This window comes from Thamnophis elegans, chromosome 2 (assembly GCF_009769535.1).
Source record: "Thamnophis elegans isolate rThaEle1 chromosome 2, rThaEle1.pri, whole genome shotgun sequence".
Classification (NCBI taxonomy): Eukaryota; Metazoa; Chordata; class Lepidosauria; order Squamata; family Colubridae; genus Thamnophis; species Thamnophis elegans.
In genome coordinates this window covers 67,236,324-67,250,493 of record NC_045542.1, presented here as the reverse complement: position 1 = coordinate 67,250,493, position 14,170 = coordinate 67,236,324, and the positions used below count along the sequence as shown (strand labels likewise).

At 40.7% G+C, this 14,170-nt stretch overlaps 1 protein-coding gene across 1 annotated transcript; it reads right to left on the bottom strand.

The window, feature by feature from the left end:
* Positions 1–3,591: 3,591 nt before the first annotated feature.
* On the bottom strand, positions 3,592–13,576 carry BEST2 (bestrophin 2). Its single transcript, XM_032239036.1, has 9 exons — positions 13,425–13,576; positions 12,183–12,277; positions 11,521–11,754; positions 10,995–11,149; positions 9,817–9,894; positions 6,303–6,455; positions 5,479–5,559; positions 4,850–5,004; positions 3,592–4,189 (listed from the first exon to the last, which is right to left on the bottom strand). The coding sequence occupies exons 1-9, from the start codon at positions 13,574–13,576 to the stop codon at positions 3,592–3,594; spliced, it is 1,701 nt and encodes a 566-aa protein (XP_032094927.1).
* Positions 13,577–14,170: the final 594 nt, after the last annotated feature.

Genomic DNA, 14,170 nt, shown 5'->3' with positions numbered 1-14,170 from the left:
TATTATTCCTCTAGTAGTGCTGACATTCCAAAGGCTAACTTCTTATATCGGTGGCACGGTGGTTACAGTGCAGTACTGCAGGTTACTTCTGCTGACTGCTGGCTGCCTGCAATTTGGTAGTTCAAATCTCACCAGGCTCAAGATTGACTCAGCCTTCCATCCTTCCAAGGTCGGTAAAATGAGGACCCAGATTGTTGGGGGCAGTAGAGAGGACTGTGAAGTGGCATATAAGTCTAAGCAGAGGTGGGTTCCTACCGGTTTGGCTGAACTGGTAGTGGGTTGGTGGCCTGGATCGCTGGAACTGGCAGCGACCCAGGCCTGCCACGCCCCCGAACCGGTTCTGCTATGATGCCGCCATCTTGATTTTCGATTCTGCACATACGCAGAACAATTGTAATTGCCCAAGTGTAATTTTATTTCTTTTTTTTAACATTTTCTGCTTGCACAGACCTATTTTTGTGCAAATGCACATGTGCGCGGAGCAAAAGTTTTGTCTGTACCGAACCGGGAGCAACCCACCCCTGAGTCTAAGTACTAGTGCTAAGTGCTATCATGCCTTAGGCATTATTTTAAAATTAAACATTTGTCTTCCTATGTAAAATAAACAAATAGTATATATTCCTTTGGTCTGCAAAGGGCATCTTTGGAGTAGGGGAATCTGAATTTTAGGATCTAAGATCATGTATTAACATCAAATACCTTCCAGGATAGGATCCTTTTTTTTCTTTTTATTGCCATTTACACAACCATTATTATTGCCACATAGTCACTAGTAATTTTTTGTTCTGAGCATAGTATTTTCAACTGAGAAGCACCCAGAAAAATCCCTTAAAGAACTTTATGAATTATTTTTAAAAGTAGTGTGGCTTTCCCAGGCATCCAATGTTAGGAAAAGCCTTCTGTTGACATTAACGCTTAGTTAAGAGAATGCTAATTCTCTTGATAAGGATAATTGCCATAAAATCAAATACAGTAGTACTGCCTACTGCAGAATATTTGACTTAAATATTGGATAGAGCAGAGTTATCCAAACTTTCCAGCTTTGCCGCCCAGCGCCAGAGAGGGACAGTTCAGAGTGAATGATGGGCAAGCTCACACGCAGCTCCACTTGCATAAGCAGTGAACATGCACACCCATTGCTTGCACAACTGAGGATGGGCATACTCACCCACCACTGGTTCCAAATAGCTCAAGTGCCACTAGTGGGCCGCTACCTGGGGTTTGAGGACCTCTATGATAGAGTACTGAATATTTTGAGAGGTTTTCTGAAATTATGTAAAAATGTTTCAATATAGTAAATTATTGACGTAATAAGGAAAATGAGAATTCTTTCTGCCTTTCAAACAGAATTTAAATGAAGACATCTGTCTGCTTTAAAGCAAACTGTCCTGAATAATTCTATCTACTCTAGAACACTGCAGCTCTTTCAGCCATGCCATTCAAATATTTCCAGTGATATATCAAATTTGAAATGTTTTGCTTAGCAGTAGTTAATACAAAGAGGCTAGAGGTATAATACATGGCATAAGATTAATATAGTGCTTTCATTTCTTTCTTTTCTATCATGAAACTAACAGTCCTATATACAAGGTTCCAGTATGCTTTCCTGGTTGGTTTCGGTAAGGTTACTGAATGATATCCAGTGGTGGGTTCCTACTGGTTTGGACTGGCTCAGCCGAAGTGGTAGTGGTTTGGTGGCCTGGGCTGTTGGAACTGGCAGCAACCCAGGACTACCACACCCCCTAACTGGCTCTCCTGGCAGGGCCATCTTGTTTTGGACTTCTTTTGCCATGTGCAGAAGCATTTTTATAGTACTGCGAATGCACACACATCGCACATTAAGCGTGCTGCACAACCACGCACAGCAAATCAGTGTGTTTTTGCTGTTGTTTGCACCAATACAAATGAAGTCCGTTTTTCCATTTTTAGGTTTGTGCTAAATTAGGCTATCCCTATTTGCGTAGATTTTCTTAAATGAAATTAATCACCACAATGCTCTATTATTAAAAGTGTTCAGGTTCAGTGTTCATATTCCATAGCTCAGGAACCCCAACTGCTGGTCCACAGACTGGCACAGGCAGGGGTGGAATTCTACTGGTTTGGGTGAACAGCTCCGACACTCAGCTGGGAGCGAACCAGTTCGCTCTGACTTTCAGCTGGGCCCACCCACCCCTGCACTATACTCACCTATATTCCCTTTTCTGAAGCCCAACTGATAGGCACAGCAGAGCAGATTGCCGCACCTCAGATGTTTTGCACCGGGGCTGTAGTAGAAGGTAAGTTGCAAACTCACTGTGCACTCTCTCCACAAGCCAGTTGTTACACCAGTTGAATCCCACCACAGGTCCACAGCCTGTTGAGAACCAGGCTGCACAAGCGGTGGACAAGCTCACACGAAACCATCCTCTCTCCCCATTGCCAATGCTTGTCTGCGGAGTCGAAAAGGTTGGGGACCGCTGCTATAGCTGATTTGGATATAAATGACATACTCTAGTATGAGGATATCGTTTCAAAATTCATGGGTTCTTAAAATCAGTTTTTATTTTATTTGCTATTAGGCATGATCAAACTGTGTATTTAATTCAACATTTATCTCTTCAAGAAACAATGCTAAATCTGTGAAAATAGAAAAAAGCACCTAAGCGTGATGAGTATTCTTATACTTGTGAATAAGGCCTCTGTTGACAATTGTATTGCCCCAGGACTATTAGAGCAGCAACTGGGCTGCACAAACAAGTGACGCCCCATTCACGGGATGCAGGCAGGATACAAAACCACATACCCATCCAGTCCGTGGAAAAACCTTTCTCCACGGAACCGAGTCCCTGGGCCACTGTACTAGAGGTTTATAATGAGACCCTTTAAAGTCTAGTTTTCCCTGCCTCCTTCAGTAAGTTTTATGTAAACCTTCTAAAGGTTAGTAGAGACCCTGCTAATTATGCAGGTTATATTACCTGATGCTAAAGTAATGAAAGTGCCTCTGGCATGAACCATGCAAACACTACATCCCTGCCATTCTTCCTGCATTTTCCAGAGGCCAGAATAACGTTTAAAAACAACAAACTTTTGGCAGAATCAAGTTACTACTTCATTAAAGGTGCAAAGAACTACTGTAAGATTTAAAGTATTCAAAAGTCTCAATGTTTTACAAACAAACATTTAATAGAACATAAACGCACACGCTTCAAATCACTTGGCTCTCTATAGGGTTGCGAAAGAAAAAGGTGCTATACAATTCATGTACACCTCTTGGCTTTTTCCTTAGTTCATCTTGATGAGAAAAAAGAAACATTTCAACACTGCAAACAGTACGATACTCGTATCTACGCTATGTTCGTATGTAGTCTGTTAAGTAAAAAGCAAGGTTTAAAACTAGCATGTTCTTCGGTAGGAACAGAGTATTTGCTAATGAAATTAAGAGTGCACAACATCTCTTAAAATTCCTCCGAGTCCCTGCTACAAAGGTGTTTTTTATAATGGTGTGTTAAGTTCTCCTGGTCCCTCCTTTCAGAGCCTTCTTCCAATAAGTTCACCACAACAAGATGTCCCAGGGAGTAACTCCATCTCACCTGTGGGTACCCAATAACTGGCTCATACCATATTTTCCTCTTCAATGGGGCTCTGCAGCCATGGGGGATAGCTGACCCCCTTGCTGGGCACGTCCTTTGGGTTGTGAGGAAAGGAAGTGTCTGAAGAGTCATGTTCTAGCAGAGGCCAAGACAAAACATTTGTATTAACTGATGTATCCACAAGGGGCTCTGGATCTTGGGGGGCAGCTGTAACATTCTCCTGGACCGAAGCGCTCTGAGGAAGTTCACCCAGCTCAACAATGTGAGACTCAGGAAGAAGGCTGTGGGCTTCCTTTCCTGGGCTGCTGGTATCATGGCCAGAGTCTCCTGCCCCTTCAGGGATGAAAGGAATGCTGTTACTGCGCATCTGCTGATTGCCATGTGGGGTACATGTGCAGTCAATGGTCTGCATGTCCTGACAAAGGCAGCTGTAGGTGGTTGATGGCTCTGAAACACAGCTGTTCTTGCGCTTCAGGAGAGAGAGACGGCGCCCAAAACCGCCTGAGGTAGGAGCTGTAGACAGCAGTCGGTTAAAGAGATGGGCAGGCACATGGTGGCTCTGTTCAAGGTCCTCGGCAATCTCCTCCAGAGGCTGGAACTGCATATCCTCTTTGGCCAGTCTGGAAAATGAGGACAAGTGGTTGAAGAAATTTGCTCCACCATTTTGCACTATCCATAGATACTTCCATTACTAGAAAGTAACAGGGCTTCCCTCAAGTGGGAAATGCACTGTTATCATGCTTGTACAATTACAGTCTCACCAATGGGGAGCTTCACGCTTGGAAAAGATTGTGTGTGTGTGTATGTGTGTGTATACAAACGGCTGTGTGTGTTTGTGTTTGTGTTCCAGCATAACTCTGGAACACCTCAAGCAATTTCAAACAAACTTGGTACGCAGATGGTTTACTCCCTGAAGAAAAATACTGTAGGGGTAAGATACCCCTAACACCCCTTGAAGTGTGTGTTACATCCTGTCGTGCCGTACTGCTGTACTGGCTTCTACTGTACAGTGCAGTGGAGTTGCCATGGAGCAGCTTCACAGAACTCCACAAGGGGGCTCCCTCTATTAAGGGGGAAAATCCAACATTAGAAATTACATTTGGTCCGGATATTTCGTGCCTATAAATAATTACCCAGGCACGCTGGATTAACAGCTAGTCCCAAATAAGAAAAACCCCAAAGGTTCATTCCCTTGTGATCCCCCTTGTCCCTTTATCAGTTAATCATTTATTATTCTTACTAATTTTTGCACGCTGCACCAAGAATAAAGAAATCCTTACCTCACATCAAAAGTGGAGCCTTGGAATGAGGGCTGCTGCAGCAGAAAAACTGTAGCTGCCGTATAGGGGGCTCGTGGGTTTGAGGCATCCCAATATCTATCCTTCTCCAGGAGAGGCAGATCCCCATACATTTCATCCACAGCCATCATGGAGACCTTCAGAAGAAAACCGAACATGAAGAATTCCTTTTGCAGGCAGACAGTACTGGTGTTTGCCTGTCTGTTTGTCAATATGTATATAGGATAGCAATAGCAGTTAGACTTATATACCGCTTCATAGGGCTTTCAGCCCTCTCTAAGCGGTTTACAGAGTCAGCATATCGCCCCCAACAACAATCCGGGTCCTCATTTTACCCACCTCGGAAGGATGGAAGGCTGAGTCAACCTTGAGCCTAGTGGGATTTGAACAGCCAAACTGCTGAACTGCAGTCAGCTGAAGTAGCCTGCAGTGCTGCATTTAACCACTGCACCACCTCGGCTCTCACCTCGGATATCTATGTATTGTGGTAGGGAGGGATGAGAATCTCAGCTGTAGGGCAGGGGACGGGTTTACAACTATTGGCTCATGGGAAAATTTATCTTCCCTGGACACTGCCAATCCTTAGCAGAAGAGGAGAAGTTGGGGGTTACCTGAAAGTTCCTGTCAATCAATAAATTGGTTTCAAAGTCATCATCGTCCTCTCCAAAAGGGTTGATGAGTTGCTCAGCCACCTGCAAAGATCCACAATGAGAAAAAATTGCCCCTTTGACAGTCTCTGTTTCTAACCTTGTTCAGAGCCTCCCAATCTTCTGCCAAGTATACAAATAGATGGAGGAAGGAAGCTAAATCTCTTTTTCCTCCACCCCGAATCGGATTCCCTGGCCTAGCCCCGAGCAATTCTTTACGGCAGCTTTCCAAGCTAAGGGATTCCAGTCATTCAGTCCTAAGATTACCATTAGTCATATTGGCTCTCAGTCAGAGGTGGGATGCTAACTTTTTTACTATTGGTTCAGGAGCACGCAGAAGCATCTGTGTGGGTGGGCGGAGCCTCCTGCCACTGCTACTATCGGTTTACCCGATCCTGGCTGAACCGGCAGCAACCCACCACTGCTCTCAAGACAGTAATTAATAGTGAAAGGTTGGCAGTCACAGTAGTTGGAGATAATGCAACCTTTTGTCTCAGAGGAGCTTTTTCCAAAAGGCAACTGGACTTTCTTTCTTTCTTTCCCTTTCACTTCTCATCCAAGAATTGAAGGAGCTTCTTGGATAAGAAACAAAATGTTTTCCAAGAAAAAAATAACCCAAGGAAGTCCAATTGCCTTTAGGAAAAAGCACCTTTGGGACAACCATGACCTGCATGATTGAGAATCTCCTTCGACAAGAACTCCCATTTGACACAAGATCTGCTTGAGGAAAGTGATGTAGGAAATGCTCCAGCAACCACTGCAAATTAACCAGCTCCATTCTGCCATACCTTGAGCCATCCAAAGTAGAAGAAAAACTGAAGCAGGGTGAAAACAGGAATCCACAGGTCTAGGTCGTGTCCTTCATAACCTTGGGCTGGATCGAGGAATTGCCTTCCAATTAGACAAGAAAAGAAGAAGCTGTATACAGCTATGGTAACCACCTATCAGAGCAAAGAGAAAAGGAAAAGGTGGAGAGCTTCTTTGCTCAGATTAAAGTGTTTTTTTTTAATTACAACAATTACTTAGGATGCAATTTAGAGTACAGCTTAATCCTTGCTTAATCATCTTTCATTCAGAGAATTAGAACTACTAAGAAACAGAACATATTTTCAGTCTCTTTTCAGGTCAATGTTAATAGAAAAAATTATGATGATTCTAATTTTCATATTATTTAATTCCATGATAATTTAAAAACCCTAAGATAATTTACCATTTCCTATTTAGTTACCAGTGGAAATTAGGTCTACATCTCATGTAACACTGAAAAATAGAACAGTAAAAGTTTTTTTCCCACTTGCTATTCACCAATAATGTATGCAAGAAAGGCACTGATAACTAATTTAAGTATCATTAATATAGCAATAGCACTTAGAGCTCTGTAAAGCGGCATATAAATTTATTAAACATTAAACATATACCACTTTACAGAGCTCTACAACCCTCTCTAAGCGGTTTACAGAGTCAGCATATTGCCTCCAACAAGCTGGGTCCTCACTTTACCCATCTCGGAAGGATGGAAGATTGAGTCAACCTTGAGCTTGGTGGGATTTGAACTGCCAAATTTCAGGCAGCCAGCAGTCAGCAGAAGTAGCCTGCAGTACTGCACTCTAACCACTGTGCCACCATGACTCTTTAATTGCTTTTATATCACCCTGAGTACATTTTGTAAGGCAGGAATTGCAAATTAACAGTTAAAATATGGTTGTTCTAGAGTAAACTAAATACCCTGGATTTCTAGGTTATAAAGGACAGCATTGTAACTCTGTAGATAAGATGTTAGGTTTCTGGGTGTAATTAACCAGTAGGCAGACCAAAATTAACTGTCTTGATAAACATATCAGAGAGAGAATTCTCAGCCCTAGGGGAACCTCTGCTCTGTTGGAGTTATTATGCACCCAAATAATCTGACAGAGTATATATTATCCATAGAATTCATGGCATGCTTGTTGTTTCACATCTTAAAGTATGAGGATTTTAAAGTGTTCTAAATGTACCAACTCTGCTCTATGGCCAATTTTAGCAGTGGCTTTAGTGGCTTGCTGGTTTTAGACTTCGTACACTATCTTTCAAGGCAAAAGAGTACTAAGGCAGTTACATCAAATAAAGTAAAATAATATACTACATTACATATGCAATCATTGTTTCAATAATCCACAATTCAAAAAAGACTGAACTTAAAGCGTTCAATATTTAAAATAACAGCAATATACTAATTATGTTTGAAATAATGGTAATGATTTTGGTTACCCAAGAATAAGCTATTTGAACTAATAAAATCAAAGCCAGAAATGAAAAATTGTCAAAATGATTCAAAGTGCAGGTTGTACAAAGAAGGAGAAACAGTGGATCATACACTCAGCTCATAAAAGATTATACAAATTGATTATAAACACAACATAACATATTCATGAAAACGATTCATGGAGCTTCTATGAAAATTATCATGTACCAATAATGAAAAATTGGTGGGAACATAGAGTTGAAAATGTAGTAAAAATGAGCAGGTTAAAATATTGTGGGATTTCCAAATACAGAATCTCTGCTCATAACACACCAGATATAACTGGTTGAAAAGAAGAAAAGAATATGTGGATAAATGATGAGGCAATACCAGGGGATAGTAGAATAGAAGAAAAAGAATTGGAGAAGAAACAAGATCTGAAAATTAAAAATTGAAACCAACTTTGATGGTCCCAGGTGGATAGCATATCTTGGACAGCACTTAGAGAACATGTGTGTTGACAACATTTCCATTAGTCAATTGAAAAAAAAACACTGCTTGGATCCACATGTATATTACACAATATGTTACAAGATCCTAGATTTTGGGGGAAACCTCAATGCATATGAAAGCCAACAAAGCTAAAGAACCAGTAGCTGTGATTTAACATTGATGCGAACATAAACAGATAATAATGTATTAAACAATAATAATGCTATCAGCATAGGATGTATTGTATGTGTTAAAAGGGTCCTTGCAGGTCATTCATTAATCCCTCTATTGCAACCAAGAAGTTCTCCCCCAAACATTCTCCCCATTCATTCATTCCTCTGTTCCAACCAGGATTCCCTTAATTCTCCTCTCTCAAGCTCCCCTTGAGCTTCTCTTTTACAAGTTCACTATTCCTGGCTCCAATAACTGTTGTTCATGGGACTTGCTTTCTAGACATTTTATTGTCCAGGTAACTTTCCTCTGAATATGCTCCAGCTTATCCATATCCCTTTTAAAGTACAGTATCAGCTCTTAACACAGAACTCCAAATGCAGTCTAAGCAGCACAGGGTACCTGTGAACTGTTATTTCCTATGATTTGGGCATAGCAGAATGTTTTTTTAGCTGCTATATAAAAGTTACCTGGTCATGATCAAACATTGGGATACTCTTATAGCTAAATTCTTCTTTTATGCACTGCTGTCAATTTGAGTTTCCCCCCATCTTATATCCATGATATAGTTTTCATTACCCTAGTTAACGCAGTTGTACATCACCCTGTTAAGGTCATTTTTGTGATTTTCGTACTCTAAGATATTAGCCAATTGTTTTAGCTTGGTGTCATTTGCAAAATTTACAAGCATCCTTCCCATTCTACTCATCAGATTATGTTTTTGAATAGAACTGAGCTGATGACAAGAGTTCTGGGGATGCCACTTAATACTTCCCTTCAGAATGATACAGAATCATTCACAAACTACTATTTGGTATAGCTGTCAGTCAGTTAAACCTCAATGATGTGTACAAAATATATTTGTGTGGAACGGAATTCTACAGAGGTTCCATCTCTGTTGTTCATTAATCTGATAGTAAGCTTTGATAGTATACATTGCTGAAGAAAGTCGGATGCTGTTTTCCCAGATATAGACTACAACTCCCAGAATTCCCAATCAATGACCATATATATTGGGAATTCTTAACATCCTGGTCCCAATATATCATGAGAGCATTAGGAAAGAGGGAGTAGAAGATAAGCTTAATTATTTTTCTGCCATCTACTGATTTTCTCGTAAAAATGCAACCCCTTGCATTTATAAGAATGTTCTTTCCAACTGCTCTCTGAAACCTTGACAAATAATTTATTGCATAGGGTACAGATGTGTGATAGTCAAGAAAGCCACAAACGAGAATTGTTCAATGTAAGAGGTTATAAACCTTCCCATCACCAGTTTTCTCTTAAATCTGGTCATAATCCTTTAATCTGTTCTAAACAAGAGAAAAAGGATACAAAACCAGAAAAGCCAACAATAGGATGTGCTTAAACATTCACCAGTGAAATAACATTTGTGTTCTCAGAGTCTGACGGCTTACCTGAGTGTATACTAATGGTACACTGATCCAGTCATAGTGGTAAAGCATGCTGCAGTTGCCACGAAAATGATTCAGTTCCTGGAGGGAGAATTCAATCATCACTGCTTGTGTGAGGCGTGAGAACTTTCTACAACTACATACAGCTTTCTACAATGCCTTCAGCTATATGAATAGCTTTATTCAAATCAATAAGTTGAAGTTACTTTTTCTGGATTGAGGCAGAGAAATGTGATTCTGCTGATTCTCCTGGACTTCTTAGTGACTTCTGATAAAAATTGGCCATATATAGCATCTTCCAACTTGGACATTTGTCACTTCAGTAATTGCATCACCTAGCTCTGGAAAGTAGTGTTAAGCTACTATTCAGTAGTCTCATGATAGTTACATTATAGATGTTGGGAAATTGCCAGCTAGGCTGGAAGGAGGGGTCAAGAGAGGGCCTCGCTTTGAGTCCTTAATCAAATGCTTATTTGAATATTTATATGGATATAAATGAATTATACCCATAGCACTATCACAATCCAATAAGAAAGCTGTAATAAGATTAAATCTTACAGGAGTAACTTTAACAAATCCATAATTTCTGCTGATTAGCGCATTGTTTTCAAGGTTCTTACATAATTACCTTTTTTATAATCTACTCTATAGTTTTCCCAAGTACTAAAATTATATAGCCTTGAAATACCCTTCCTAGCTTTAGGTTCATTTAAAAAACTAATTGGAACCTGGATACAAAATCGAATATTTGTCCCACAGGAACCTTTATATTTTACTTTGGATATCACTCTTCCCATCTGAGACAAACAATTTATGGCTAGGATGAGAGGTGGTGATGATGGCTCAATGATGGGTATTAATGCATCTCAAAGAAAAGGTTTCCTCACCCTGTTTTGCAACACTAAATCTATAGAACAGAAGCAGACAAGATCCTGGTGCACCCTAAATGTTTTTGGCCTACAATTCCAACAATTTCTTGCTGCTGGCCATCTTGAAAGGAACTGATATGATTTTTCTAAAATGCCAGGTCTCTACTGTTATAAAAGAATTCTAAGCATTATGGATGGCTGAGAAAGTGCTCAGAAATGTTGGAACACCATGTTCCCACAATGTTGGGAAGTGAAAATGACTATTAAAGTAGTTTAAGTTCATAATTCGAATGCTAGGATTCCCAACCTCACCTCCATGAGCAACTTGAAAGCACAGTTGTCACGTATGCGGCCTTCTTTACGTGCCTGTGCAGCTAAGTTGGTAAACCAAATGCAGGGGACCCAGTATCGATTGTAGGAAGTGTTGAGATTTTCAAATTTCTTGCGTTCCTCACGAGTCATGAATCCTTGAAGAAGATGCAAAGAAACAGGTTATTTATATATACAATGCCACTCAAGCAATTGGTGGAATTCATTAGGAGACGCAATGGCACATTCTCATGCAGACTCTCATAGTCTAAGGTATTCAGAATGTGTTGACCTATAATATTATTGCCTCCATTGCTCTACCGATTATGGTTAATGGCCATGTAGACCAATATATCTGGATGGGACCAGACTGGGTAAAGCTGAAAACAATGCATTACAAGGGCATTTACAGGCAGCACCTTCCAAATTAAAGGATGTCCTAAATGGTGCTTACTTTGACTTCCTACATTTTTTTTAGAATGTCCCCACGTAATCCAACAAGAAGATGGGCCTCTAGTGCTGCACTTACCTGCTTCCACCACATGGTCCATGGTGGGAAAGCGCTTGAACACAGCAATGCTGACTGAGCGCAAGATCAAGACTGCTGACAGACTGCAATAGCGCATGAGTGTCCGTCGATAAAGCCGTCCCTTCTCATCTACACCATGGACGTTTCCAGAGATGGCACACATCAAGCGATCTGGCTTTGGCATGCTGGTGTACTGGCTCCACCACCGGTTTACTACCAGCGTTACATAGAAGCCTGAGTGAATCCAAGGGAGAGAAAGTTATTTATTCATTTATTAAAACTATATTCTGACTTTCTTCCCAAATTACATTACAGTATGACTTTTACAATGCAAATCTCATTGTGAGGGGGGGATTATTTTATTATAAAACCCAAAACAGGTTCTGAAAGCCAAAACTCAGCCATGCAAACATGTAAATAACGAATTATAACAAATGTGTTATAACAAAATTCTGTGAAGTGTTTTTAATTCAGTTTTTTTAGCCACTGCATTTTGTTTGTATTCCACGTTGCAACATTGAAAACAAGAGAGTTGGGGAAATTGATATGTAAAAAAAAAAATCACTGGATTTTGCCTATTATCCCTGAGGGCAGATGAGGAGTAGGGAAAGGATTGGAATGGAAATAGCAAGAGGGGGAGGTTGGGAAATCAAGCATCTCACCCAAAACAAAGGAGATAGGGATGAGATTGGCATACTTGTTGCAATAAATGACCACCTTTTCGAAAATCCGTTTCTGATCTTCTTTTAAGACAAACCTAGAAATAGAAAGAAGAAAGATTTTTTAAAAAAAAAATATAATTTGGCAGTGGCTGGCTTCCATAGGCTTGGATTGAAAATTGGTATAATTGAAGGAACCATGCATCCACCGTAAGATGTCATGAGAGGCTGCTTTCACTCGTTTCTTAATTATCTACATTTGGCTTATTCACGTTTCAACCTCAACACAGATCAGCCAGGAAGAGAAATATAGACATATCCACCCAGTGTCTCAAACAGGAGAAAGTGAAATATCTTTTGCTTAAATAGGCTATAACTGACACAAGTAATTTCATGAACCAGGTTAATTACACTGTTGTTGAAAAGGGGCAAGACCTTGTTTACATGTAGCCTCATCACTTATTTTATGTTACAACTAGGTCAGGAACTGAGCCAAGGTTGTACAGCAGAGTTATAATTATTTTAATAGTATACGCCAGTGTTTCTCAACCTTGGCCTACCTGAAGATACGTGGACTTCAACTTCCAGAATCCCCCAGCCAGCAGAGCATCTTCAGGTAGGCCAAGGTTGAGAAACACTGGTATACATTCTCGTGCCAAAATACACTTTCCAGAATGAACAATGTCCTTGGAAATTTAGTATGGTAAAGATGGTCCTCGACTTACAACAGTTCATTTAGTGACTGTTTGAAGTTACAACAGAACTGAAAAAGGTGACTTAGGGCTGTTTTTAATACTTACAACCACTGCAGCATCCCTTATGGTCACCTGATTTACATTTGGACGCTTGACAAGTGGTTCATATTTATGACTGTTGCAGAGTCCCGGGGTCCTGTGATCCCCTTTTGTGACCTTCAGACAAGCAAACTCAATGGGGCAGCCAGATTCACTTGACACTTAACAACCAGGTTACTAACTTAAAAGGCTGCAATGAACCACTTAACAACCATGACAAGAAAAGTCGTAAAATGGGGCAAAACTCACTTAACAAATGTCTCACTTAGCAACATAAATTTTTGACTCAATTTTAATCGTAAGGTGGGGACCACCTGTAGTAATTCTTCAAATTAGAAAAGGAATTTCATAAAACCTGAGCGTGCAGGTGGAATATTAATGACAGCCCAAAGTTCTTGGGCTGTTCTGAGAAAACAGGAGGGAAAGGATGCCAACTGATACCCTGATTTACCGATAAGTAAGGCTTAGTCCCAAATAGGAAACCGAGAAGACCAGGAACTCCTTGTACAGCAGCTTATAGATGCTCCCACGCCATAGGCTCAGCAGCTTGTAGAAGCCCCCAAAGCGGGCATTGGCCACCCGAGCTGTATATGTAACAGTCATGCTAAACAGAAAGAGGCTCCGTGCACCTGCAATTGAAGGAGACACAGAATTAGATCTTAGTTAGTACATGCATGCAAACTTCTCATGCAGATCACCTTCTCTGCTTCTCACAACAGGACTTACAGCAAAGAAGAAAATGTTAGGCTCTTTCAGAGCCTTTCCTTCCTTTTGGTCAGAGCAGCAGCCTCACCTTTCAGAAGTTACGTTGCCTTCCCCAACCTGACGCCCTCCAGATTGGTTCTTTTTGCTTCAGCACTTCCCCACAGCAAGGAGGAAACCTGTGGGAATTCCTTGCAAGTCCTACTGAAAAACTCTGAGGATCCTCTGGCGAGATGACTCCCTTGACTTTCAAGTGGGTGTGTTTGTAAAAGAGCTTTTCTTGCCTCAGCCCCTGTCAAAAGTGTTTTTCCTTGGGGGAGGGGGGAAGTGATAGTTATGAACAGGGAGTAGCATCACTGAGGAGGAGTTATTACAACATCCAAACTGCTAATTGTCACAGAAGGAAGAATGCTTTTTACAATGGGGAGACTTAAAAAAAAAAAAGCCCTCCCTTTTACAAAACTGCTGATTTTAACTGGGTCAGAGAGTCAGGCC

What these genes read in the sequence shown, in the direction of transcription:
- BEST2 (XM_032239036.1), bottom strand. Translation starts at nt 13,576, where the DNA reads ATGACTGTTACATATACAGCTCGGGTGGCCAATGCCCGCTTTGGGGGC. An exon ending in TCTACTTTGGATGGCTCAAG is followed by an intron (nt 5,560 to 6,302) that starts GTATGGCAGAAT and finishes GGATCTTTGCAG; the next exon opens with GTGGCTGAGCAACTCATCAA. An exon ending in TGATTGACAGGAACTTTCAG is followed by an intron (nt 5,005 to 5,478) that starts GTAACCCCCAAC and finishes TTTCTTCTGAAG; the next exon opens with GTCTCCATGATGGCTGTGGA.